Source organism: Dromiciops gliroides, chromosome 2 (genome assembly GCF_019393635.1).
Source record: "Dromiciops gliroides isolate mDroGli1 chromosome 2, mDroGli1.pri, whole genome shotgun sequence".
NCBI classification, from domain to species: Eukaryota; Metazoa; Chordata; class Mammalia; order Microbiotheria; family Microbiotheriidae; genus Dromiciops; species Dromiciops gliroides.
The window spans coordinates 558,893,619-558,920,266 of NC_057862.1; the positions used below are offsets into that span (position 1 = coordinate 558,893,619).

The window sequence follows — 26,648 nt, forward strand, 5'->3', positions numbered from 1 at the left end:
TTAAAGAATTTCACCTAACTATCCAGGCCATGACTAGTCTTCCTCTTTGAGCTCCTTTAGCGCTTGGAGCTTCCTTTTTGAGCTCCTTTAGGTGCATTTATTAAGTACCTACTATATGCCAGGTACTGCACTAAACACATTACAATTATTATCTCATATGATCCTCACAACAACCCTGTGAGGGAGGTGCTATTATTATCCCCATATTACAGTGAAGGAAACTGAGGTTAAATGACTAGTAAGTGTCTGAGGTCAGATTTGAACTCAAGTCTTCCTGACTCCAGGTCTGGTGCTCTTTGCACTGTACCACCTTAGCCTTTAGTACCTATCAGCTGCATTTTTCTTTTCTTTCTTGAGGGTTTCAATGAGGGTTAAGTGACTTGCCCAGGGTGACACAGCTAGTAAGTGTCAAGTGTCTGAGGCCAGATTTGAACTCAGGTCCTTCTGAATCCAGGGCCAGTGCTTTATCCATTGTGCCACCTGGCTGCCCCCCTGTATCAGCTGCATTTTTCACATAATGTAGTACGTTCTTATATTATTTTTAGTTATTTCATGTATTAGTTAGATTTTCCCACCTAGACTCTAAGATCCTTTAGAATAGATATCCTGTATTATATAACTTTTCTAGTCCACATCGTGCCTGGCACACTGCTGAGCATATAACGGGTACTCCATAAATTGTTATTGATTTATAACTCCTGTCACTAATTCAGTTTTTCCTCCTAGGGGAGAGTGGGCATAGATGGTATCCCTCTGCCTGATAAAGATAGGAAATCTCTGGGGATCTGGAGAACATAGGCAGAGTTAAAACAGTTTTCCTTCCTTGCTTTTCTTCCCTAAGTTTCTTTGATCTCACCCATTTTTCAATGTCTAGTTTAAGCCCTATTTCCTCCATTCAGTCTCCTACACCTGTCCAGCTTTAGGTAATGACTTTCTCTTATGACTTCCTATAACACTATTAGTACCAGATTTGTTATTGACATTTTCCCCCAAATATATATCCTTTTTCCATGACTACAACATAAAAGCCTGCTAAAGGAAGGAATCGTTTCAATCCAGAACCTAGCAGAGTCCTTCCTGTACACTGTGTCACTGAATCAAAAAATCTCAGAGTTGGAAGGAACCATGGAGGCTACTGAGATCAACTTTGTAACTGAGTAAACTTTCCCTCTGTAACATCCCCAGCCAGTGGTCATCCAGGCTTCACTCAAAGACCTCGATTGAAAGTCAGTGAATTCTACATCTGGATCAATCTCATTGTTGGGAAACTCTTCTTCCATTGCGTGTGTGCTCAACAAAGGTTTGTTGGTGGTGACAGTGAATTATCTCCATCTAGCTGAGCTTTATTTTGTGATGGTGTGACTAAGGAGAAAACAAAGCTAAAGTCTGTGCTAGCAAGGCTACTGTCACCCACGACATTACAGAACTGTTATAACGTAGACAGGCAATAACACACAAGCAAACAGACACACAACTATTAAAAGCAGATGGGCTCTCACTTCTGTCTGTACCCTGACACAGCGGGTATTTTTGCAAGCATAGGGAAGTCTGTAGGCTTACAAGAGGAATGGGAACCATTCCAAATCCCACTCTATCTGAGGATCTCAGATTTAAACTCAAAAATCCCCACTGCCACCAACATAGGAAGGCCTTCAATAAAATTTACATGGATGTCATCATTATCAATTGTAGTCGCAATTGACATTTATATGGCACTTTAGGATTTTTTTAAAGCACTTATATATACCACCTCATCTGATTTGTGGATTCCATTTAAGGGTCTTCTAATCTCTCCCCTCGCCAATCCATTCCCTTAAGCAGAAATCTAGCTGGTCATGTTACTGCTCCGATTGAAAAACACTTGTTCCCAGTGGCGTCCTATTGCTCACTGTGTAAAGTTCACTAACGCTTTGTCTGACATTCAAAGCCTCCTAAATTCAGGTACACACACCACCTTTTCAGGCTTATTTCATATTATTTCCATCTACACATTCTAAGTTCCAGCTAAACTGGATTACTTTCTATATGCCAAAGAAGCCCCACGTTTCCCTACCTCTGTGCTTTTGTTCTATTATTTCTCTGGTTGGAATGGTCTTTATTTGATGAATTTTATCTGGTCTCTTTAAACCCAAGTCAAATGCTACCTCCTCCCATGTGAAGTCGGCTCTGATGCTTGAAATTGACACTTTCCTGACTTTATGAAACATTTTGTTGTGCATCTTTCTAATGAACAGATCATGTGTTACTTTGTATTACAGTTACAGCTGTATTGTATCTCCTTATTAAACATTAAGGTCTAGGAGGACAGGGATCCTATCTGAAAAATCCCAGCACAGTGTTCTGCAGGCAGCAGACACAAAACAAATACTCAATTTAATTTAATTGGGTTTAAAAAATATTTACTGAAGCAAATAAGATAGCTTTATGAACAGTTCTCTTTCTTTGCTACAAGTGGGTAGCTAGGTGGCAAGGTGGAAAGAGTGCCAGGTGTAGAGTCAAGAACTTGGATTAAAATTTGGCCTTAGGGGGCAGCTAGGTGGCGCAGTGGATAGAGCACCAGCCCTGGAGTCAGGAGTACCTGAGTTCAAATCCGGCCTCAGACACTTAACACTTACTAGCTGTGTGACCCTGGGCAAGTCACTTAACCCCAATTGCCTCACAAAAAAAAAAAATTTGGCCTTAGATGCTTACTAGCTGTGTGACCCTGGGCATGTTCACTTCACCCTGTTTGCCTCAGTTTCCTCATCTGTAAAATGAGGTGAAGGAAATGGCAAATCACTCCAGTATCTCTGCCAAGAAAACCCCAAATGGGGTTGTGAAGAGTCAGACATCGTCATGTCTGACAACAAACTTGGAAAGTTTGGAAGCTTGGAAAGGTTAAGTAATTTGTCCAAGGTCACACAACTTTATAGTGGCAGAACAAAGAACAGAACCCAGGTCTTCTGCCATTGCCTTAAATCAATCAACAATCATTTATTAAGGGTTTACTATTCTAGCCTAAGGGCTGAGCACTTCAGATACAAAGCCAAAATAAAACCTCCCTGTTTTCTAGGAGCAGATATTCCGACCTTACTCTTCTCACACTTCCTTCTCTTCTGCCTGGTTTCATAAAAACCATGGAACTGAATGAGTTCTGTGTTTATATCCCTTTCTTAGACTGTAATGTTCTCAAGGATGGGCACCAAATCTTCAGTTTTTTTATTTCCCCAGGCAGGGACCAAGCCTCAGCTAAATTTAGTATCTCTTTAATCTTTAGTACAAGGGCTCTGCATACAGAAAGTGTTTAATGAATGCTTACTTCCTTGAATGGGATTGTGATAAATTTAATACTTTCTGCCATTGCTCTAAACTGATCAAGCATTGGCTATGTGTTCAGAACTCTGAATGTACAGGAATGCCAGGATGATTAGATGACAACTTTCAGTACCTTTTCCAAAAAAGAAATAAGATGTCATAACATTTGGGTAGCTTGCGCCAGCCTATTTAGACTATATTATAAAATGTGTCATAAGCACAGACTTAGTAGTACAGAATTTCTTCAGTCATTTTAGTCACATCCTTTTCTTGGCAGAGGTACTGGAGCACTTTGTCATTTCCTTCTGCAGCTTATTTTACAGATAAGGCAAACAAGGTGAAGTAACATGCCCAGGGTCACACAGCTAGTAAAGTGTCTGAGGCTGGATTTGAACTCAGGTCTTCCTGACTCCAAGCCCAGCATTCTATCCACTAGAGATCTCAAAGCCTGAGTATATTCATTTATAAAATGAGGGAATTTAACTACATGATGACCTTGAAGGTCTCTGCTGGCTATATGATCCTATTAAAATACGATAAAAAATCAGAAAAAACTCTCCAAATCCAGAAAAAAAAAAGAACTGTGGAATATGGATGCAGATTGAACCATACTATTTCTTTTGGTTTTGGTGCTGTTGTTTTTCTTTTTTGAGGTTTTTCCTTTTTGCTCTGTTCCTTCTCTTATAATATGACTAATGCAGAAATATGTTTAATATTATTGTACATATATAACCTATATCAGATTACTTGCTGTCTTGGAGAGGGGGGAGGGAGAAAAATTTGAAACTAGAAATCCTATTAAAACAAATGTTAAAAAATATCTCTACATATGACTGGAAAATAATAAAAGACTTTTATAATTTAAAAAATCCTATGAAAACAAATGTTGAAAACTACCCTTATATGTAACTGGAAAATAATAAAATACTTTTATTTAAAAAAAAACGATCAAAGTTTACTTGGGGGGGAGGAAATATCTGGAAGAGGCAAAACATCTGCTCTTATAGATGAAATAATTCAGAATTTATACCTTTATATTTCTTTAAAAAATTTTTTTAATATAAAATTTATTTACATGTAAGGGTAGTTTTCAACATTCATTTTCATAAGATTTAGAGTTCCAAATTTTTCTCCCTCCCTCCCTCCCTTTCCTCCCCCCTCCACAAGATCGCAATCAGGTTATATATGTACAATCCATAATTGCTCTTTTTATCAGTTCTTTCTATAGCAGTGCATAGTATGCTTCCTCATTAGTTCCTTGGGATTGTCCTGGATCATTGTACTGCTGAGAGTAGCTAAGTCATTCACAATTACTCATTGAACAATACTGCTGTCACTACACAATGTCCTCTCAGCTCTGCTCACTTCAACATACATGGATGTTCATTAGTCTTTCAAGGTTTTTCGGGCGATCATCCTGTTTATCATTTCCTGTAGCACAAGTCCATTCCACTACAATCATATAACACAGCTTTTTCCATCATTCCTCAATTGATGGACATTCCCTTGATTCTCAATTCTTAGCCTCCACCAAGAGTTGCTATATTTTTTTGTACAATTCCCCCCCCTTTTCTCTTTTTCATGATTACTATTGTTAACTGTTTCCCTTCCATCCTATTCCCTTCCCCATGATATTTATTCTATTATCCATCTTCTTTCATCCTATCATTCTTCAAAAGGGATTTGCTTCTGTCCCCACCCCACTCTGCCCTTCCTTCTTTTGCCCCTCTCTCTTTATCCCCTTCCCCTCCTATTTTCTTGCAGGGTTATAGAGATTACTCCACCCAATTGAGTTTTTACATTAGTCCCTCTTTGAGCCAATTCTAATGAGATTGAGGTCTTTTAATGAGTGTTAGGCTCATTTACTGCCCAGATTAAATAGATTACTCCACCCAGTTGGGTGTGTCTGTTAGTCCCTCCTAGAGGCAGCTCCGATGAGTTTAAGGTCTTTGAGCCTTTTCTGATGAGTGTAAAATTCATTTACTGCCCTGCTCCTCTCCCATCTCTTCCCCTACTCCATAAGCCTTTTCCTGTTACTTTCATGTAGGATTTCACTTCTGCCCTTCCCCCTCCCCCAATGAATTCCCTTCACCCCTCAATTTAACCCTAAAGATGTTATCATCGAGCTAAGCGACACAGTGGACAAATTATCACCCCTGGACTCAGGGGGATCCCAGCCAAAACCTGGCCTCAGACACAAGACAGTCGCCTACTGTATGACCCCAGGTATGTCCCCCAGCTCCAATTCTTTTTTTTATGGTTCTCTAGGGTCTTGTATTTGAAAGTCAAATTTGCCATTCAGTTCAGGTCTTTTCATCACAAATATCTGAAAGTCAACATCAGGGCCCCTATATCTAAAGCTTCCAAGAAAAATATGAATTGGTCTCAGGCCATAGAGGTGCTCAAAAAAGACTTTGAAGATAAAATTAGAGGTAGAGGAAAAAAATGGAAAGAGAAATGAGGGTGAGTACCTGAATTCAAATCCGACCTCAGATGCTTAACTAAAAATTAAAAAAAAATAGAATTCACTTCATTGTATGTGAAATTAGGAGACTGTTCATATCCTGGCTCCACTGCTAGTTGTGTGACCTAGGGCAAGTTACTTCATTTCTCTGGGGGGAAGCTTGATCGGCTGAAAAATGAAGGTGCTGACTAAATGACACTTAAGGTCCCAGTCTGTGAATACCATGTTCAGCTTTGGATATTTCAATTTAAAGACAATGTTGGCATACCAGAGATCATCCCAAAGGGGATGACTAAGAGGGGTAGAGTGAAATTATTCCATTTAATGAAATGCTGAAAGAATTCAGTAGGAAGGAGAAGACTTATGGGAGTTATGATGACTATTTTTACATAGAAATATAAATAAATGTATAATATTTTTATTATACTGTTACAGAAATGCTTATTTTATTACATAAATTAAAAATAAAATAAAATTTTAAAATATGAACATATATCTTCCCCCCATATACATTATTTCATTTGGTCAATAACCCTGTGAGGTAGGTACAATTCTTACCCCCATTTTACAACTGAGGAAACTAAGGCTGAAAAAGTTTAAGTGACTTGTCCAGGGTCACACAGCTAGTTAGTGCCAGAGGGAGAATTTGAACTTGGGTCTTCCTGATTCCAATTTCAGTACTCTTAACTATTCCCCCACCTTGCTGCCTCTTGTCTTTAAATATTTCTAGGCATGCCATGTGGAAAAGGGATCACACATTTTATGTAGTTCAGGGGGTAGAACTTGGAGAAATGGGCAGAATTTAAATAGAGGCAGCTTTTGGCTTAAGCATCAGAAGAATTGAACAGTTTGAGCTTTCTAAAAATAGAGTGGAGTTTCTTATAAGGAAAAATACTTTGGAAGGTAGATGAATAGATTCCAAGAAGAGTACCTGCCTATGATGGAAAGTTATATTAGGTGATGTCTAAAATCTCTTCCAATTCTAAATTCTTTAGCTGTTTGATCTTTATGGCAACTTTGCTCTCTGGAGCATTGCTCAGAGTTTCTACAAAGGAAAAAGAAGGAATTAAAAATCAGACAAATCCCTTTTACTTCTTGGTGTCTTTGGGTAAAGGTTTGGTCAGAAAGGAAGGAGAAGCAATTAGTAAAGATGAGTTTTTCATATTATCTGTGAATTTCGGTTCCTTCTTTATGTCTGTTCCCTGTTAGCCTGGGTGGCTGAGAGTTAGCTGTACATACAATGAAGTTAATTCTTGTTCAAAGAAAAACTTGGAACATTCCAAACAAATTTTAGGGACTACGAAGGGTGGACATAAACAAACGGACTGAAGTTGGCATGCATACAGGACTGCTTCCTCATCTACAAATGCTTTCCTCAATTTGTGTAATTTGGATCATATCTTAAAGATCTTGAAGTGATCTGCCATTTAAAAATTCTATGGGCTATAAGTATATTATTACCTCACACACTGCCAATTTCTCTGCTTTATAAATCTACATTGTCATTTATTGGCTGGTAGGTCCCCATTCTTTATCAGACTAAGAAATATTTTCAAGATTTAGTTGTTGTTGTTGAGCTGTTTTTCAGTCATTTCCAACTCTTCATGACCCCATTTACGGTTGTCTTGGCAAAGATACTGGAGTAGTTTGCCATTTGCTTCTCCAGCTCATTTTGCATATGAGGAAACTGAGGTAACAGGGCTAGGTGACTTGCCCAGGGTCACTAAGCTAGTAAGTGTATGAAGCTAAATTTGAACTCAGGTCTTCCTGACTTGAGGCCCTGCATGCTATCCACTGCACCACCTAGCTGCCCCATAATTTAACTGGAGCATGATTAACCTTTTAACCAAATGGTGGTGCTCTTGGTTATCTAAACATCCTATAACAATCAGCAGAACAGCCTCCAAATTGAGAAGCTAATGCAGCTGCCTAACCAGATCCTCAAATGACCCTGGTTGTTTATGTTACTATGATGTTCAGAGTATTTCCCCATAGACCAGACAGTTGGGAGGCAGAAGAGGGCTGGGTTGGGGCAGTGAAGGCATCTTTTCTTCTGATCAGGTAAAGTCAATTATCTGGATAACAGAAAGACAAATGAATTGCAATCAGTCCCCTAGACTGCTCAGCTCTCCAGGGTGGACCTGGGAAGTGAGAGCTGAGAGCATATACAGGCTATCAAAACAAATAGAAAAAACCCAGCCTTTTCTGTCGGTGTAGCTGAAAAGCTCTCCTCTTTGGAAGCAGTCTTCTAAGCTAAGAGCACAGATCCTTTAAGAATAAGGATTTGGTGTGGGCAGCTTCTAAGCTAAGAGCACAGATCCTTTAAGAATAAGGATTTGGTGTGGGCAGCTAGGTGGCGCAGTGGATTCACTGGCCCTGGATTCAGGAGGACCTGAGTTCAAATCCAGCCTCAGAGACTTGACACAGACTGGCTGTGTGACCTTAGGCAAGTCACTTAACCCTCACTGCCCTGCCAAAAAAAAAAAAGACTTAACCTTCCCAACATCTCCTCCCCCCTCCCCCCTCCCCCCTAAATAAACAGGGCCTCAGCACTTAAAAAAAAAAAGAATAAACAAAGAATAAGGATTTGGTGACAGAAAGGTGAGAGACAAGGTGACCTTGAAGATAAGGTGACCCGTGTTCCTGTCCTATCTCTGACCCATACCGATAATGTGACCACAGAATATAGTCCAATGATGACTATCAGTGCTCTGGGAAATTCTCTTACATTCTAAATTAAAAATAGGTTGCCAATCTGAATCAGTTGAGGGAGTTTCTAGGCTGGGAATTCCCAACAATGATTAAATCAGAAGTACAGAATGGGAGGGGGGAAAAAAAAGAACCAGCCCATAATGGGACAATGCAAATTTCTCATTATTAAAAAAAAAAATCTGGTCAGAAATCGATTTTTGTAAATTTTAACTTATCTGTTCAGTGGGCTTGGTGCTATTTTCTTACCTGTAACAGGAAGGGGGTTAAACAGGATGATCTCTAAGGCCTTTTTTTTTTTTTTTTTTTAGTGAGGCAATTGGGGTTAAGTGACTTGCCCAGGGTCACACAGCTAGTAAGTATTAAGTGTCTGAGGCTGGATTTGAACTCAGGTACTCCTGACTCCAGGGCCGGTGCTCTATCCACTGTGCCACTTAGCTGCCCCTCTAAGGCCTTTTTTACAGCTTTTAAATTCTGGTCCTATTGATTCTAAGATAAATTTCTCCAAGTTCAGACAATTAGAAATTTCTCCATCTGCAGCCAAAATCCAACACACAGTTCTTGGGCTATACCCAACCACAAGAAGTATGTTGAGCCATCATTTAAGTTCCTCATCCTGGCTGTTCCATGCATCTGTTAGCTACTGATTTACTAGGTCAGAGAATGCCCTTTTATTCACCTGACTTTTAACATGTTTGTGGCTGGTGCTGTAACTTATCTGTGATTGAGATTGGGCCTTAGCATATTATTCCAGGGATTCCCTGCTTTCTACCAACTAGACTTGGGTTTCCCTTATTATAGCAAATCCCAAGGGTTCTACTTTCCAGCAAAAATCATGCCCTAGAGTTCTTTTCTAATGTATTGAGTGAAGGTTCAAATCTCCCCTCTTGACCACTGAATTCTAGCATGCACAGACATCCATGCAGAACACGTTAAACTTTTCTATACAAGTAATGGAGCTTCTGAGCACAAGCCATTCCCTGATGAATAATATTAATACCATTTCATGCTATTCAATAAGCTTGGCTCAAATTTAAAAGCATTTAATCATTCTGCCACTGAGCTGATTTAAATGCACTTAAGAGTTCCTTGTAGGTACCAAATGTCACCACTCTTCCTTTACTCCCTGAGATGGTTTCTAGCCTATAAAAAAGGCCTGGATGGGCTTTTGTACCTCTTCTCACAACCTCCTTCTTGTTCTTACTCTTATTCATCCATTCATCATTCATTCACTCTGCTAAGCAGAATTGCAGTAGCACAAAGGAAACGTGAGATGCACAAATTTAGAGACATCTCCCTCCCAAATATTCATATCTACTATTTGTGTCTGACCTGTGGTGGAGACTTCTGAGATCATATTGGCTGATCAAGCCACAGTGGGACATACAGTATGCACCTTGACCCCAACATCGTGATGTCATTTTGGTCCTCTTCAGGTATGAAGGATGAACAACAACAGCATTCCATGAATATTTATTGTGAAAATCACTGGGAGATATAAAGAAATAAAGAAAATGGCACCTGCCCTATAGGAGCTTACAATCTTAAAAACAAATTATTAAATAAAAATGTTATGGGGGCAGCTAGGTGGCATAGTGGATAAAAAGCACCAGCCCTAGATTCAGGAGAACCTGAGTTCAAATCCGGCCTCAGACACTTGACACTTACTAGCTGTGTGACCCTGGGCAAGTCACTTAACCTCCAATTGCCTCAGACATTTGATACTTACTAGCCATGTGACTCTGGGAAAATCACTTAATCCTCATTGCCCTGCAAAAAAACCAAAACCAAAACCCCAAACTGGCAACTTTTGCTTCCACACATCAAACATACACCTCCCTCACAATGTACAATTCGCCATAGCAAGTAAGGAAAAAGAGGGAGGAAGGGAGGAGGAGGAGGAAGAAGTTAGGTACCTAGGACAGGGACATGATTTTGAAGTCCAGAAAGCCAAGGACAAGATTGGGAAGAAAATGGGGTAGAACTGTAGGGATGGCAATGAAAATGGAAAGATGCCAAAGACACTTCTAAGGAAGAACTGAAAAGATTTGTGTTTTGATGGGGAGGAGGAGATTAAGGAAAGTTAAAGTTAGAGGTGATCCTTGCGTGTTACTCATTTTAGCTGATTATTCCTAGGTCTTTATCGATACAATTTATAATTAAGTCTCAAAGAATTATATTACAAAAACATGTAAGTCTCCGTATTGCTTACATGATGAAACTCAAATTCCTTACCCTGGCATTCAAATCTTTTCCCAATGTGGCCCCATTCACCTTTCCAGCCCTCTAACTATTCTTTGGTTTGGAGTGTCTCCTCTACAACTTTTATAGTTACCACTTCCACCACCATTCTTTGGGGAAAGGAAATAATCTTGTTTATAATTTGTTTGAGGAAATTGATGCTAAGTGTGTAAGACTGTGCACATCTGTTTTAAAGTTTTTTTCTTTTTTCTTATTTTTTTTTGTGGGACAATGAGGGTTAAGTGACTTGCCCAGGGTCACACAGCTAGTAAGAGTCAAGTGTCTGAAGTTGAATTTGAACTCAGGTCCTCCTGATTCTAGGGCCAGTACTTCATCCACTGCACCACCTAGCTGCCCCCTGTTTTGGAGTTTTTAATGTATGATTCTACCTGAACAACAATAGCTATAGTACAGGGCAGCTAGGTGGCACAGTGGATAGAGCACTGGCCTTGAAGTTGGGAGGACCTGAGTTCAAATCTCACCTCAGACACTTAGCTGTGTGACCCTGGGCCAGTCAATTAACCCTAATTACCTTAAACATCTGGGGCCATCTCCAGTTGTCCTGATCTATATCTTGTCACTGGACCCAGATGGCTCTGGAGGAGAGAGTGAGGCTGGTGACCTTGCACAGCCCTCCCTCACTTAAAAATCAATTCACTGCAAGTCATGACATCACCCCAATGTCATAGTCCTCTTTGAAAATGAAGGACAAATGACAACAACAGGTGCAGTACATGCTCAGTTATCCAAGATAAGGTAATAGAGTCTCTATAACCCTGGCCCTTTGTGTATCTTTAATCTTTCAACCACCTCAGGAAAGAGAGAAAGGGGAGAAGTTGGATCATAAATCAATCCTTATAGCCCTTGATAGGAGCATGGAGAAAAAATACCTCATAGGGAATGGTTCAAATGATAGTCTTTGGATTAACCAGAAAACCTGGCTGGTTAATGGTTTGCCCAAAGCAGTGATTTAATGAGAAAGGCTGCATAAATAAATGACACAGATAATCAAAAAGCTTATGGAATTAATTCATCCTTGAACCAAAAACATAATTGAAAACATTCTGTACATTGTGATATCATTAGTTTATCAAAGTATACTCACACAGAATGGAAGGTGGAAGAAAAATTGAAACATGATACTGAAAAACTCACTTTTGACAAAGGGCCCAGCTATTCAAGAATAGTGGCATCAACTTGCAAGCCACAAATTTACTTTAAAAACTACAATTTAACATTGTTTATGTTTTATTGTATTTTTATTTATTTTATTAATAGTTCCGAATTAGATTTTCATATGACTCAACTTGGGAGTGTTGCTGGTAGATGGGCATGTGGTCTACAGGTTAGTTTTATACTTCTGTTTTAAAAAATGGTTTTTTGGGGGGCAGCTAGGTGGCGCAGTGGATAGAGCACCGGCCCTGGAGTCAGGAGTACCTGAGTTCAAATCCAGCCTCAGACACTTAACACTTACTAGCTGTGTGACCCTGGGCAAGTCACTTAACCCCAATTGCCTCACAAAAAAAAAATTGGTTTTTGTTTCATGACAAAACATTTGGTAACAATTATTATTTTTCACTTATGGATTTGATCCTGGGGCCTATTCAAAACCCAGAACAGTAGTTCTCAATTTTTTTGGCCTCAGGATACTTTTACATTCATGAAAATTGAGCATCTTCCCCAAGAGCTTTTATTTATATAGTTTATAATCTGTCAATATTTATTGTATTAGAAATTATTATGATGATGAAAATAGCTTTGACCTCACTGACCCCTTGAAAAGGACTTGGAGACTCCTAGAGGTCCTGGACCATACTTTGAGAACCATTACTCTAGAACAAAAGCTATTTAATTCTTTAAGGACTAAATGGTGAGTTCACATTAATATAGTTAACTTGAAGAAAGCAAATAACTTTATCCTTGTAGATAACCACATGCACAGTGACATTGAAAATGTGTCAGCAATAAAGTATGTTTTATGTTTTTTAAAAAAGAGATTTACTCTCTGTGCAGTACAAACTCGTAACTGGCTAGTCAAATACTTGGGTTAATCCTCAAGGTTAATTTAGGGGCCTTGGTTTACTACAAGGTTCTGATTGGGTTAATAGTCAAATAAGATATCTTTGGCCAAGTGAGCAATGCAGAGGACTGGAACATGGGTTATGAGAAGTGTAGACTACCCTCCTACACTATCCTCGATCAATTCTGTTGTCTTGACCATGCTATGCCTCCATTTTACCTATTTCATACTGTAATGATTGGAATGACGCCACCTACTGGAGACTTACTATATAGGAAAGCTCCACCATGAGTAGAATGCCTCAGAGGGCAAGGCCATGTGGCTTTTCCTTGTCAGGAAGTAAGGTTTGCACATGGGTACTGTCCACCAAAGCTACCAGCCAATCAACTTGAGGAGCCTCCCATTTTCTGGGAGGGGACAGGAAGGAGGAAGGAGGTGCTGTGCGGAGAGGGCTCTCTTTTTTTGGTTCCTGACTTTATGGTGGTGTTGGGGGCAGCAGAGGAAGTCACAGGAAAATTGAGGAAAGATAGGATTGCCATGCTGTTGGAATTATGTTCTCAATCTTTCTCTTTCTTTTTTTATTTCTTTCTTTTTTTTTTTTAGTGAGGCAATTGGGGTTAAGTGACTTGCCTAGGGTCACACAGCTAGTAAGTGTTAAGTGTCTGAGGCCGGATTTGAACTCAGGTACTCCTGACTCGAGGGCCGGTGCTCTATCTACTGCGCCACCTAGCTGCCCCTCAATCTTTCTCTTTCTACATTTCAATAAACTCTTAAAAACCTAAACTCATTTTTATCAGTGATTTTAGTCAGTTTTCCCCAAAACTGGGGGAACAGATTAGAACCCACATTTAGAATCTTAAATTATACAATACCAGAGCTGTGAAGGTTAGATTCAAAAGAAATGAAATAAAAGAAAAATCAGCAACATTCTAGGTTTCTTAAGACCAAATAATGTCACTTAATCACTTAACCTCTTTGAGACTCAGTTTTCTCATTTATAAGTTGGAGAAATGACACAGTGTCTACCTGACAGGGATGTTCTCAGGCTGTAATAAGATAATGCGTGCAAAGAATTCTTCAAACTTTAAAGGACTATTGAAATGTAAGTTATTATTACTACCTAAAGGAGGCATCCAAGCATTATTATAACATGTAAGATAGGCATAAATAACTAAACATCAATCCTTTTTTATCAGCAAAGATGACAAAGGTAATCAAGGAACAGTTATTAAAACACAAGCTACATGGGGCGGCTAGGTGGAGGGGTGGCTAGGTGGCGCAGTAGATAAAGCACTGGCCCTGGATTCAGGAGTACCTGAGTTCAAATCCGGCCTCAGACACTGAACACTTACTAGCTGTGTGACCCTGGGTAAGTCACTTAACCCCAATTGCCTCACTAAAAAAAAAACAAAAAACACAAGCTACAGCTTTCTGAATTTCCTTCTAATGGGCTAACATTATTAGGTCATTGTCAAGAACTACTAATGCCAGATTTCTCCACAAAATCCTCATTCTCAACTCCTGGTTAGAAATAACTAAATGAGCATTTTAACTTTAAAAAATATCTACCTTGCACAATTCTTTTGTGTACAATTCTTAAAACAAACCAAACCAAACCAACAAACCAACAACAGACCTAATCTCCCCTTAAATATCCATTTTGTTTTTCTTCTCATTAAACTGGCAGTGAAACTTGACAGAGCTACCATACTCACCAGAGAGATAAGCCTACATCATTAGGGATGTAGGGACAGCTATATGTAATTGCCCATTGCCCAGGAACATATGAAGGAGAGCCAGATTTTAAGCAGACTCTCTCATAAAACTGTCAAACATGGGGGGGGAGAGGGAACCACTAGTTTACAAATCAAGTTTCATAGAACAAATGTCATACACACTGCAGCATCCCTTTCAGCCTCAGCCATGTGTGTTATGTTTAAATTGATATATTCAATTATATTTTTAAAAATCCCAAACTACTGTAAAGCAGGATAACAAACAGCAGCTGTGTGAAGGAAGCGAGCTTAGCAGAAAGCGCCAGGAATTCCTTTGGTGGCTGGGAGTCAGGCAGGGACTGCATGCAGACCTCCATTGGCAGAGCAAAGGGAACCAGCCTGCAATGAGGGATGAATCAAAGCTTCCCTTTACCTTAAAGAAGCTTCCTCTCTTGTCCTGACAACGGGCAGCCATTGTCAAAGAGGCCATTCTCCCCAGGCAGGTTCCTCTGTGCACCTCGGACTCCTAAGAGAAGAGACATTTTTAATGGTTAGTCCAGTCTGTAGGAAATTCCTTTCTAAGCCACAGGAACAGTCACAACAACAGTTCTGCCAAGATCTTTCTTCCGTCAACAACACAGTGCCATTTATTTCCCACCAAAGCTCTTCCATATCCTTTTTGGTCTATTATTTCCTGTAACCATTCTGCTTCAAAAGACACAGCTACTAAGTGCTGCTGCTCCCTGTCTCTCTACGATCCCCTCCCCCCACCCCAACTGACATACTATGTCTCAGAGCATTTTTAATGTACTTGTTTAAAAGGAGAAAATGCCCAAACATAATGATGTCTTTGTTTGTTTGCTTGACCTCCATCTCAAGTACAAATAGGACAAATGTTAGATGTCACCACTGACTGCTCCCAAAGCTTACAGATTTAATGGGTCTAATTCAAAGGGGGGAAAGGCTAAAGAATGAATGGCACTCTATACCTAGGGTGGGGGAAAGGTCCGACTTGATTTTAATTTGACAATCTGAACTCCTGCAAAGTCTTTAAGAATGCAATTTAGAAAGAAACTAGTTTTATTTTCCATCTCAAAACTTGAGATTTAAATGAAAGGTGCTACTGTATTGGTGTAATAAACCATTTTCATCTACCAGGAAGTATATGGAAGTTCATGTAAAGAGCCTAATGGCAACCCAGGAAGAAAACCAAAGTTCTCATGAAAGTGTGGAGGGGAATCTTATATTTGGAATTAAAAGGGATAAATGCTAGGGGGTCATAAAGTCCAAACTCTTTATTTTACAGATGAGGAAACTGATGCCTCAAAACCTGCCCAAGCTACTCAGCTATAACAGGAGCATTTGAACCCAGGTCCTTCTCCATGAGCTCTTTGTACCACAGCACACAGCCTAAAGTAAAGGCAAGACAGTATTTCCAAACAACATGACTTTAGTAATTCTGGTTTAGAATTTTTCTAACCATGTCATCTGCTTACTTTTCAAAAACCTCTCAGTTTTCCTTTTTAACAAACATACAGATATGGGTCCACATGCTAAAACACATGTTCTCCCTCACCCATGTCTATTTCCTTTGATGACACTGGAATCACTCCCCCTCCCCAACCCCCATTCACTTTTTTCCAATAAAATGCAGCAGAGAAATCACAATAATGATAAAAGTGGTATCACTTTGATCAGTGACAAAAGTATCATTACCCCACTGCATATTCAAGTTCAGTCGATAGATAAATACAGTCTGAGTGAGTCCATCTGAATCCTGATGAGTACAGTGGAAAGACCCTAAATATAACACAAACTAAAACCTCTTCCAGTTAAAAGTGTCCCAGCTGTAGTGGGAAAGGAGACTTTCAAAGACAGTACCAGCTGCATTACCAGTTGACTAAAAGGGTTTGGAACAGCTTTGTTTCCATTATTGGCAGTATTAAGGAGAGCCAAGCAGGACAAAAGAGACGTTGAAGGCAGAGTTAAGATGTTCCAAGGCATATAAAAAACAGAAATAAAGTTAATAGAAGGCTGTCTTGGGAGTGAGAGGTTGGCCAGCTTGGATGACTCGTTGTGGGTATCTGTCCTCTGCTATTGGCCTGTCCATTTTCATTTGTAGTTATGAGATGATAGGTGAACTCCCATTATGGAAATAAATAGAATCCACCCACTCATCCTTCCTGAACTTTCACCCATTTTTAGTAATTTAACTGAGTCTCTTTAAAGGTTCTGAAATGTCTTTTCTGTATTTCTTTCCACTCAGTGATCCAGCTGGGACAAAAGCCAAAGTTCCAAAAACCTCCTGATAAAACTCCATTGGATTTCCAGTCCGATTTTGCTGACTCCAGAGGTTCAGATTATTCAACTCAACATCTGAAATGAGACCAAACTCTGAACCCTTTGAAGTTCATCATTTAGTCGGGGAAGCCCATATTTTGGAGAGATGCCAAAGAGAAAGTGTAGCCCTATGTTCAAGATAAAGAGCAGGACAAGATCCACCCAGTAAGTAACCTTTGGTAGCATGGAATTATCCACTGACACACAGAGGCAGATCAGTAAAGAGCATACACTGACTCCAACCAAGCTGGCTGCCTCTAATTTTTTTTTTTCCCAGCAGACATTAGAGTGCTACTTAATTTAGGCCTACAAAGAGCCAAGTAACCAATGAGTAAGACAGGGTTAGGGAATTATTTCTCTTCTAGACCTAAGTCTCTCAGGTCTGTTCAGAAAGCTCCCCCCCCCCCTTCCCCATTTCCTAACTCTTTTTTGCTGAGACATGACAGAATGTTGGTTCATCTACTGTCATGGGGCTTTGTTTGTGTTCCAGAAGTTAAATATTTTACTTGACTTTAATTAAATGCCTAAAAGATAAACACGTAACTTAAACCACGTCTCAGTTAAACATGTTGAACTTAGAAGTTCCTCTCTCAACATCCTGTCTTGTTCAATTCAATTCAATTCAACAAGTATTTGTTATTATTTATTAATAATTATATTTATTAAGTATTATCTATGTGTCAGGCACTGGGCATTTGAAAACAAAACTGAAGCAGTATTTGCCCACATTTTACTAGGGGATACAAACAAATAAACAAAAATAAATACAAGATAATTTGGGTGATTAGAAAAAGGCTCCATGGAGGAGGTGGAACATGAGTTGATGTTTGAAAGAGGAAAGGAGGTGAAGTATGGGGAGTGTTCTTTGGGCAAGAGTACATTACAGCTTGCCTAGGCACAGATGCAGGAGATTAAAGGTCAAGTGTCATCAAGTAGGAAGAAAAGAGAAGGATAGGGACAGATAAGGATAAAGAGCCTAACTTCCCTGAGATGGACTTCCAGATGAGGAAACTCTCTCTATCAATGCAAATTGGAGCCTTCTCTGCAATTTGCATTCTCATAGAGTGCCTAGAGCAAAGCTTCTTACACTATGGGTCGTGACCCCATAACTGAATGTGGGGGTCTCAAAAAATTTGGCAACAGTAAAAGGTTGTATATCCTATTTTATATACCTATATTCCCCAGGGCCACATAAAAATTTCTTGGATGAAAAGGAGTAGTGATTTTAAAAAGCCCTGGCCTAGAGTTACTGATTAGCCAGCCAAGTGACTTGCCCAGGGTCACACAGCCAGGATAAGTCAGTCAGAGGCACGAACTGAAACCTGGTCTTCCTGTCTTTATGACCAGCTCTTTAGTTACAGATGAATGAGAATGGTAGCAATGTAAAAATAAGTATAGAGGAGCAGCTAGGTGGCACAGGGGATAGAGCACTGGCCCTGGAGTCAGGAGGACCCGAGTTCAAATCAGGCCTTGGACACTTAACACTTACTAGCTGTGTGACCCTGGGAAAGTCACTTGACCCCAACTGCCTCACCAAAAACAAAAACAAAAACCCAACAAACAAAATAAGTATAGAAAGGTAAGCTGGAGCCAGGTGAGAAAATTATCCCCCTATATTTTGTTTAAGCTCTGTAAGTACAGGGATCATGCTTCTTATCTTAAGTCCATCTCCTTCTTAGGTAATAAATATTTGATGAATTGAACTTTATATCTGGTCCCAGGTATAAAGAAGCAGAAAGTTGTTGGGTTTTTTTAAAGGCCTCTGATTTTAGAGGAACAAAGTGAATTCTTGGTTAAAAAGAGTCAAGCTCAGTAGAATTCAATGGAGATCATCAAATCAATGAAAACAAATTCCTTCCTCCCTTTTTTCCTTTTAATTGTGGCATTAAGGTATTAAAATCTAGGAGTTGGAGTAGGAAGGTTAATTTAAGAATTGGACTGTTAAAAGTGAAATTCTACTAGAAACTTCAAGCTATGTTTTGGATCAATCATTAACAGGGACTTAATTTTAAAAGATCTCAGATTCTTCTCCCTTCTACCACTGGCCCCAAATATTTCCCCCCACAACTTACTCTACTGATGACATCATTTTACCTTCATTTCCTCCCATTTTTCTTTGAAGGGTAACATTAGTTCTTGAATATAGAGCACAAGGCATTCAAGAGATTTTTCCAGATGCTAGGCACTAGCAAAAATTCTTAATCAGAGCTAAAGGACACCAAAAAGCTGCCACGATTCTTTCAATAAGACTACAGAGGTCATGTAAACTGAGCTTGTTGATCTTCTCTGATCCAAAGGCCCAAAACAAGAAACATGCATCAACCATCCTAGCCATTCATTCCATAGTCCCGAGATAACTTCTCTCTATGGCAAACCAAGCTACCTCTATGGATGGAGTTGAGGGAGGAGGCTAAAAGGGTTAACAGAGAAACTTGGGTCTGTGTTCTTACAGTAACCAAGAGGGTTCGAGTCCCTATCAACCAATGCCATCAACAGAAACAGTAACCAGGGACCATTAACCATTAATAGCCATTAATATTCCTAAATGACAGGACACCTAGAAACCAGATCTTAAAGTAAAGAGATACCATCAACAGAGAAACCCTTGGGGTCTGACATGTTTGAGCATGTCTTTACGAACATGTGCAGAAAAGACCAAATGTGCCTTAGGTTCACCTTATGACATTTAAACCCCCGAAACACACCCCTAGTGAGAAAGGTATCCGCCTTTGAGGACATCTTAGGGCCCCAGGAAGTCCAAAACAGGATATGAAGCTCCCATGAACCACCCTAAGGAGGAGAGTAAGATAATGAGGAGATAACCTACTTTTTCTCACTATAAATTATAATCATTTTTACTCTCCCTATCTGAGACACTTTTGTCCTTGGTGTCTCCCTGTGGCCTCACAGTATTTTAATAAAACTTGGGAAACGGAGTCACTGAGTCTTGTAATTCTTTGGGATACCTCACAGTCAATTTGATCAATTAAATCCATTCCCACATCAGAGTGATATGAAATATACCTCGAATGCAAAGCACTGGATGGTTCCTTGAGCCATGAGCAAACTCACCACTCAGGTCCCACATCACTGAGGGTCTCTTGGCATAGTCTTTTCTGAGTAAGGCAAAGTCAGGAGGTGATCTGAGGTTAAGTGCTATGCCTGAGGGTACCCAGCAAGTCATGGACAGGCAGGGATTAGAACTGTGAGTTCCTGAATTTCTAGTTCACACAAATCAATAGACCGAAATGGTCTAAGGTTAAAACACTGGAACCTCTCCATTTCTCTCTCTTCTTGGCTGATTGCCCAGCAGAACACCCGAAGTGTAAGGGAGCAAGGTACTGTGGAAGGTCTGAGTCAAATTAAGGTGCTTCTCTATGTTTTCTTTTTCAATTTTTCAAGCTTCATCCTTTCCCTCCAATTTGCTTCAGCTTAAAAGTACAAAATCAAAACAAAGGCAATGGCTCAAATGATATTAAAAACATCAGCTTATAAGTCCTATCCCTATTAAATTTAGATGCAATTTGGTACAGGGAACAGAGTATTAGACATGGAATCAGGAAGACCTAAGTTCAAATTTGGCCTCAGACACTTATTAGCCGTGTGACCCTAGGCAAGTCACAACCTCTGACTTCCTCAGTTTCTTCAACTGTAAGAGGGGAACAATAATAGCACCTACTTCCTAGGGTTGAGATTGTAAGAATCTGAGGACAGGGACTGTCTTTTGCCTCTTTTTATATCCCCAGCACTTAGCACAGAGCCTGGAGCATAGTAGGTGTTTAACAAATGTTTACTGATTACTTAAGATTAATGTTTTGCAAATCTTAAAGGCTATTTATATAAATGCTAGCTCTTACTGACTTAACTGTTAAAAAGCTCCATCTAAAGAATCTTCTCATCACTTTCCACAGCCCTTCACTTTTTGCTACAAAGCTTTTTATTTTCATTTCTACCAACCTTGAGTACACACCCATATAATCTATAACAGACTTCACCCATGTCTATTTTTCTAAGCTGCAATGGCTTATTTCCAATCTCACTTTTTAATAAGGTAAACTGATACTGAAAGTCTTTAGAGTACCTTTCTGAGCCAAAGGTAATGTGTAAGTACAATTACAAATATTGTACATCTAAGGTCACTGGAGTAGAAGAGAATAATTTACCCAGGCTGTTATGTCAGGACAAGTCATGTCAGGACCAAGTCTGGGAAATGAACATCATCTCTCCCCATCTGTTCCTATAAATGGCCTCAGTTGGATGGCATTCCCGACAGACTTCCCCCCTTATACTCCCTAAATGCTTATGATTTAAAAGTTTAGGATTTGATTAAGTGAGGTGAAAGTAAGCTAGGAAATGCTTTAAGTGCCTGTTCTTTGCACAGACACAGTTAAGGGTCTGTGAATGTTTCTATGATTATCTTCCTATAACCATGGATTTTACAAATTGGATAGAAAAATTCATTCCAGGCTCAAGCTTAATGTTCCAGTTATGATTCAAGTTATGCGAATGTGTGAAAAAAAATCCTGTCTGCCTATCTGCAAATAGTTTTCACTGGCACAGCACCTACCCTTTTTCTTTCTTTTGTTTTTGTTTTTTTTTTCTTTCTTTCTTTTGTTTTTAAATGAAAGTTTGAAGCTAAATTCAAAACTTGGATAGATAAAAACATTATATGATGGATAATTAAAAAGCAAGATTAAAGGACTCCTTTCCCAGCTCCACTGATATCTCTCTCTTTTTTTTTTTTTTCTGTGTGAGGCAATTGGGGTTAAGGGACTTGTCCAGGATCACACAGCTAGTAAGTGTTAAGTGTCTGAAGCTGGATTTGAACTCAGGTACTCCTGACTCCAGGGCCGGTGCTCTATCCACTGTGCCACCTAGCTGCCCCCTCCACTGATATCTCACTGGGCTTGTGAACATTTCTCCTACAAGCTTAATGCCTCAGTTGTCTTAACAATAAAATGTAAACAGTAATCCTACAGTGTTTACTAAAGGGGAACAAGACAGTATTCACCAAAACATTCTGTGTTTTAGCTCCTCCTTCGAAGGAGGAGGGAGTTAGGTACATAGGATGAAGTACTACAATGGTCAGCAGAATGACTCTCAGAGGAATTGCCATGGTGTCACAAGTGGGGGGGTGGCAAAGAGGGGGCAAAGGCTCCTTTGGATTAATGCCAACCCTCCCTTCTGCTTTTCAGGTCCTCAGCTCAACAATGCTGCAAAGCAGTTCTGTGACTTTGCAGTGAGCTTGGTTGTAAGGTATTATAATAAAGTAACTGCATTGGTCAGGATATTATTTGGTATATGACTCTCTAGTTGTCATGTCTGGGAGCAACTGACATGTTTCTGTTTCTCTCTTTATCCTCCTTAACCCCGCCCCCCCTTTCCCCAGGCATCTCTAATCAGTCCTCGATAGCCTGGCAAAGGGGATAGCGGCTCCAGCACAGTGTTTCTGACAATGGGGCAGAGAGATGACATGGAACATGGCTGCCACTAATTCACTCCCTTCCTCCTTCCTGTGGGAATTCATCAAGCACCGGCTATGTGGAGAGCACTGTGTGGCTCTAAAGCAATAAAACATTTAGCTACTATACGGTCTCCGCCCTGATGGGGACTTGGAAAAGTTTTTGTCCTTTAGTCCTTTTAATCCTCAGCACCCAGCACATAAGCAGGCACTTAATAAAAACTGGTTGAACTGCATTAAAGAGAAGTAAATATAGATAACTCTAATGGAAAATAGGATACAATATTGTACAAGGATGTAGAAAAGTGCTACAGCTAAAGGGAAAGACCATTGCCCACAGGAGGCATCAGGAAAAGACTTAATGCATAAAGTAACATCTGAATTTGGGTGTGAGGGTTGGAAGTCAGCAGGCATAAAGATGGGGAGGGAGGACATTCCAGGTACAGGGAACTAGGTGAGCAAAATTACAAAGGCAGGAGAGCCCTGGACATGTCCAGGAAATCTAAAAAAAGTCCATTTTGACTGAATCGTAAATTAAAAGGATGAGACTACAGAAGCACGGTGGTGCTCAGGTGTGCAGTGCCTTGAATGCCAGGAAAAGAAGTGTGAACTTTACTTAATAAGTAATAGGGAGCCAGTAAAGATTTGAGCAGGCTAGCATGGCTAGATATATGCTTAAGAAAGAATAGTTTGTTTTGTTTTGTTTTGTTTTGTTTGTTTTTCCTTTTTTTGGGGTGTGTGTGTGTGTGTGTGTGTGTTTTGGTTTTTTTTGGTGGGGCAATGAGGGTTAAGTGACTTGCACAGGGTCACACAGCTAGCAAGTGTCAAGTGTCTGAGGCCGAATTTGAACTCAGGTCCTCCTGAATCCAGGGCTGGTGCTTTATCCACTGCACCACCTAGCTGCCACCAAGAAAGAATAATTTAGCAACATCATAAAGGAAGGATTGGAGGGAAAAGAGAAGAGATGCATGAAGACTTTAAAAAAAATTAAATTTCTGATATATGTAATACTACAAACAATAGGCCAGGTGAGTGTTAATTAGAGACTACAGAGTACAGAGGAGGGAACAGATGTAAATTCAGGATCAAAAGGAGTTTCCATATGCTTATATATGAAAAACAAGGAAAAGAGATGAATCCGAGATAATATCAATTCTTTAGAGATATGAACGCAGATGTCACAGGGGAGCAAAGCTTGGGTGAAGGGGAACAGTTTGCACTTGCTGAATTTGAGGAACTAGAGGAACAATCACAGGGAGACGTCCTGTTGGAGTTTGGAATTATGGGTTTGGAGATAGAGGTTTAGAATTGATTCATAGAGATGACAGTTGTTAACATGGGGATGAGTGAGACTTTCAAATAAGAGACTATAGGCTGGGAGGCACAGGGATTGAGTGGGAAAGGTTCTGGATCTGGAGTCAAATCTGGAGCATCTGAGTTCAAATGCTGGTTCTGCTACTTATTACCTGTGAGACCATGGGCAAATTATTTCCTCTCTTTGGGCCCCAAATTTCCACTGTAAAATGACAGGGCTGGACTAATACAGGATGCAAATATGTAAGGCATTTATGTAGGAGATAAAATAAGTACATACGAATAGATTTTTAACTAGAAATGCCAAGAACATACTTCTTTCCAATGTGTGTGTGTGTTTGTAGCAGCTAGATGGCTTTGGTATATCAAGTTCTAGACCTTGAGTCAAGAAGACAAATTAAAATCCAGCCTTGGGTACTTACTAGTTGTATGACCTTGAGCAAATAACTTAATGTCTACCTGCCTCAGTTTCTTTGTTGTTAAAATGGGGATAACAATAGCACTTATCCCCAAAGGTTATTGCGATGCTATTTTTTTTTTTGTGGGGCAATGAGGGTTAATTGACTTGCCCAGGGTTACCCAGCTAGTGAGTGTCAAGTGTCTGAGGCCGGATTTGAACTCAGGTCCTCCTAAATCCAGGGCTGGTACTTTATTCACATGTGATACTATTTGTAAAGCACTTTGCAAACCTTAAAACACAACATAAATTATATATATATATATGTGTGTGTGTGTGTGTGTGTGTTTGTTATATACACACATATATATTTACACACACACATATATATTACATACATACATACACAATTCCCTCTTATACTTTCATATTGTAGAGATACAAAAGACATTGCTTAATACAACTTCCTCATTTAAAGATGAAGAAATAAAGAGTATTAGAGGGGCAGCTAGGTAGCGCAGTGGATAGAGCACCAGCCCTGGAGTCAGGAGGACCTGAGTTCAGATTTGACCTCAGACACTTGACACTTACTAGCAGTGTAACCCTGGGCAAATCACTCAACCCCAACAGCCTCATCAAACAAAAACAAAAACAAAAACAAAAAAAAGTATTAGAGAAGTCAAGTAGCTTATCCAAGCAGCCTGTCACACAGCAAACAAGTAACAGTATTAGGACCATAACCCAGGTATTTTGTGTGAGAAAATAATGGGGTTCTGGGGGACCCAAAGAGCCTTGCCTGACCTTTTCTTTTTTTGTGGGGCAGTGAGGGTTAAGTGACTTGCCCAGGGTCACACAGCTAGTAAGTATCAAGTGTCTGAGGCCAGATTTGAACTCAGGTCCTCCTGAATCCAGGGCTGATGCTTTATCCACTGCCATTTCAAAGGAAATGTAGATTGACCTTCCTGACTACCTAAAGGAAATTAGCTCATGGACCTCCCTCAAGTGCAGTAAACCAATAGATTTGAATGATACTAGCCAATTAGCTTTGAGCAGTGTGGAAGGGCCACCATTCCTCTGTACCCACAGGAAGCTTACACTCACTTGGCCTGGGGACTCGGAAGGAGCAGCCATGTGGCTCATTCTCTCTCATTTCTGAACTTTCTGAGCCACATGCTCTCTTTTTACTAATATTTAATATGCTTTAATAAATGCTTAATGCCCCAAACTGATGTTATAGTCTCTAATTTCTAAGTAACAATATATTAGAAACCCCAACTAAGTTCCCTAAAACTTGGGACAGAGATAGGCACTTCCATATAATTCCAAACAACACATTTGGTTTCTAGTTCAATACCCTTTCTACTTTTGGGCAGGTGGGGCTCATCAGCCTTGGCAGGCAACTCACCTAGGGGAAGGAACCCTGATTTTAAACCTCTGCTGCCTTGCGGCTATACCCATATATGGGAAAGGCTTCAGGAGTTAATCCCGAGGAAAAATCAGGAGTCGGGTCCCTTAGGCAGTTGGATGTTGGACATCACATCCCTCTGGCAACTCCTGGCGCAGCACTGGTGCCAAACTGTATTGGCTCTGCCAATGTCGCGGAGAGGGAAAACCTGCTGCATGGGCAACAGCTTGTTTTCCATATTGATCTGCCCAGGCCAGCGCCCTGGAAAGGACACTCCAGCACAGCCACACTGTGGCCTGTGGCTCTTCAAGGTGCTGATCCATGGTCGTCCATGACTGATGGAGGCCTACTACTACTACTACTACTACTACTACTACTACTACTACTACTACTACTACCACCACCACCCTTTCTACTAGCCTACGTTTTTTCCCCCTTAGGAGTAATGAAATGACCCACAACAGGTGCAATACAAGAAATACCACATTTTCCTAGTGCCTTAGCATCTTTATTTCAGAAGGTTCAGACACCTTGAGCCACCATTACACATAATGGTCTTATAAATATTAATGAAATGATAAAACCACCTTCTGTAGAAGTAAGGCATTCAACAAACATTTATTAATAGCTTACAATGTGCCAAGTTCTTTGTTAAGCACTGGGATAGAGAGGAAGGCGAAAACAGCCCCTGCCCCCAAGAAGCTTACATCCTAATGTGGTAGACAATGTTGTTTGTCATTCATTCTCAAAGAAGACTATGACATTGGGGTGATATTATGACTTGCATTGAACTGGATTTTAAGTGAGGAAGGGCTGTGCAAAGTCATCGACCTCACTCTTTTTTCCAGAGCCATCTGGGTCTAGTGGCAAGACATATATCAGGACAACTAGAGATGGCACCAGATGTTTAAGGGGTTAAGTGGCTTGCCCAGGGACACACAGCTAGTAAGTGTCCGAGGTGAGATTTGAACTCGGGTCCTCTAGACTGCAGGGCTGGTGCTCTATCCATTAGGCCACATAGCTGCCCTAATGATGTGGACAATACAGAGTAAGGAATACCTAGCCTCAAGTCCCTCCTCTATCAAACGCTGACCTTGGGATCCTGAGCAAACTTGTAGTACCCCAGACAGCTCACTAAGGCTCTAAGTCACAGGGAAGGTGCCAACCAATACTGGTGGAACCCCTTTGGGAGATGTACAAGTGAAGAACATTCAAGACACTAAAGCAATAGCATAATAATAGCAATAACAGTAATAGCTTGCTTAAAAAAAACAACAACACTTTAATG

General features: G+C 40.1%; 1 protein-coding gene across 5 annotated transcripts in view; it reads right to left on the reverse strand.

The window, feature by feature from the left end:
• RIN2 (Ras and Rab interactor 2) overlaps positions 1-26,648 on the reverse strand; it is a 247,291-nt gene that overhangs the window by 105,101 nt on the left and 115,542 nt on the right. For all 5 annotated transcript variants that reach the window (XM_043989609.1, XM_043989610.1, XM_043989607.1 and 2 more), the window contains one exon: positions 14,877-14,969. In XM_043989609.1, coding sequence (XP_043845544.1) covers positions 14,877-14,933 — 57 coding nt within the window. In that variant the 5' untranslated portion in view covers positions 14,934-14,969. The remainder of the gene's footprint in view (positions 1-14,876; positions 14,970-26,648) is intronic.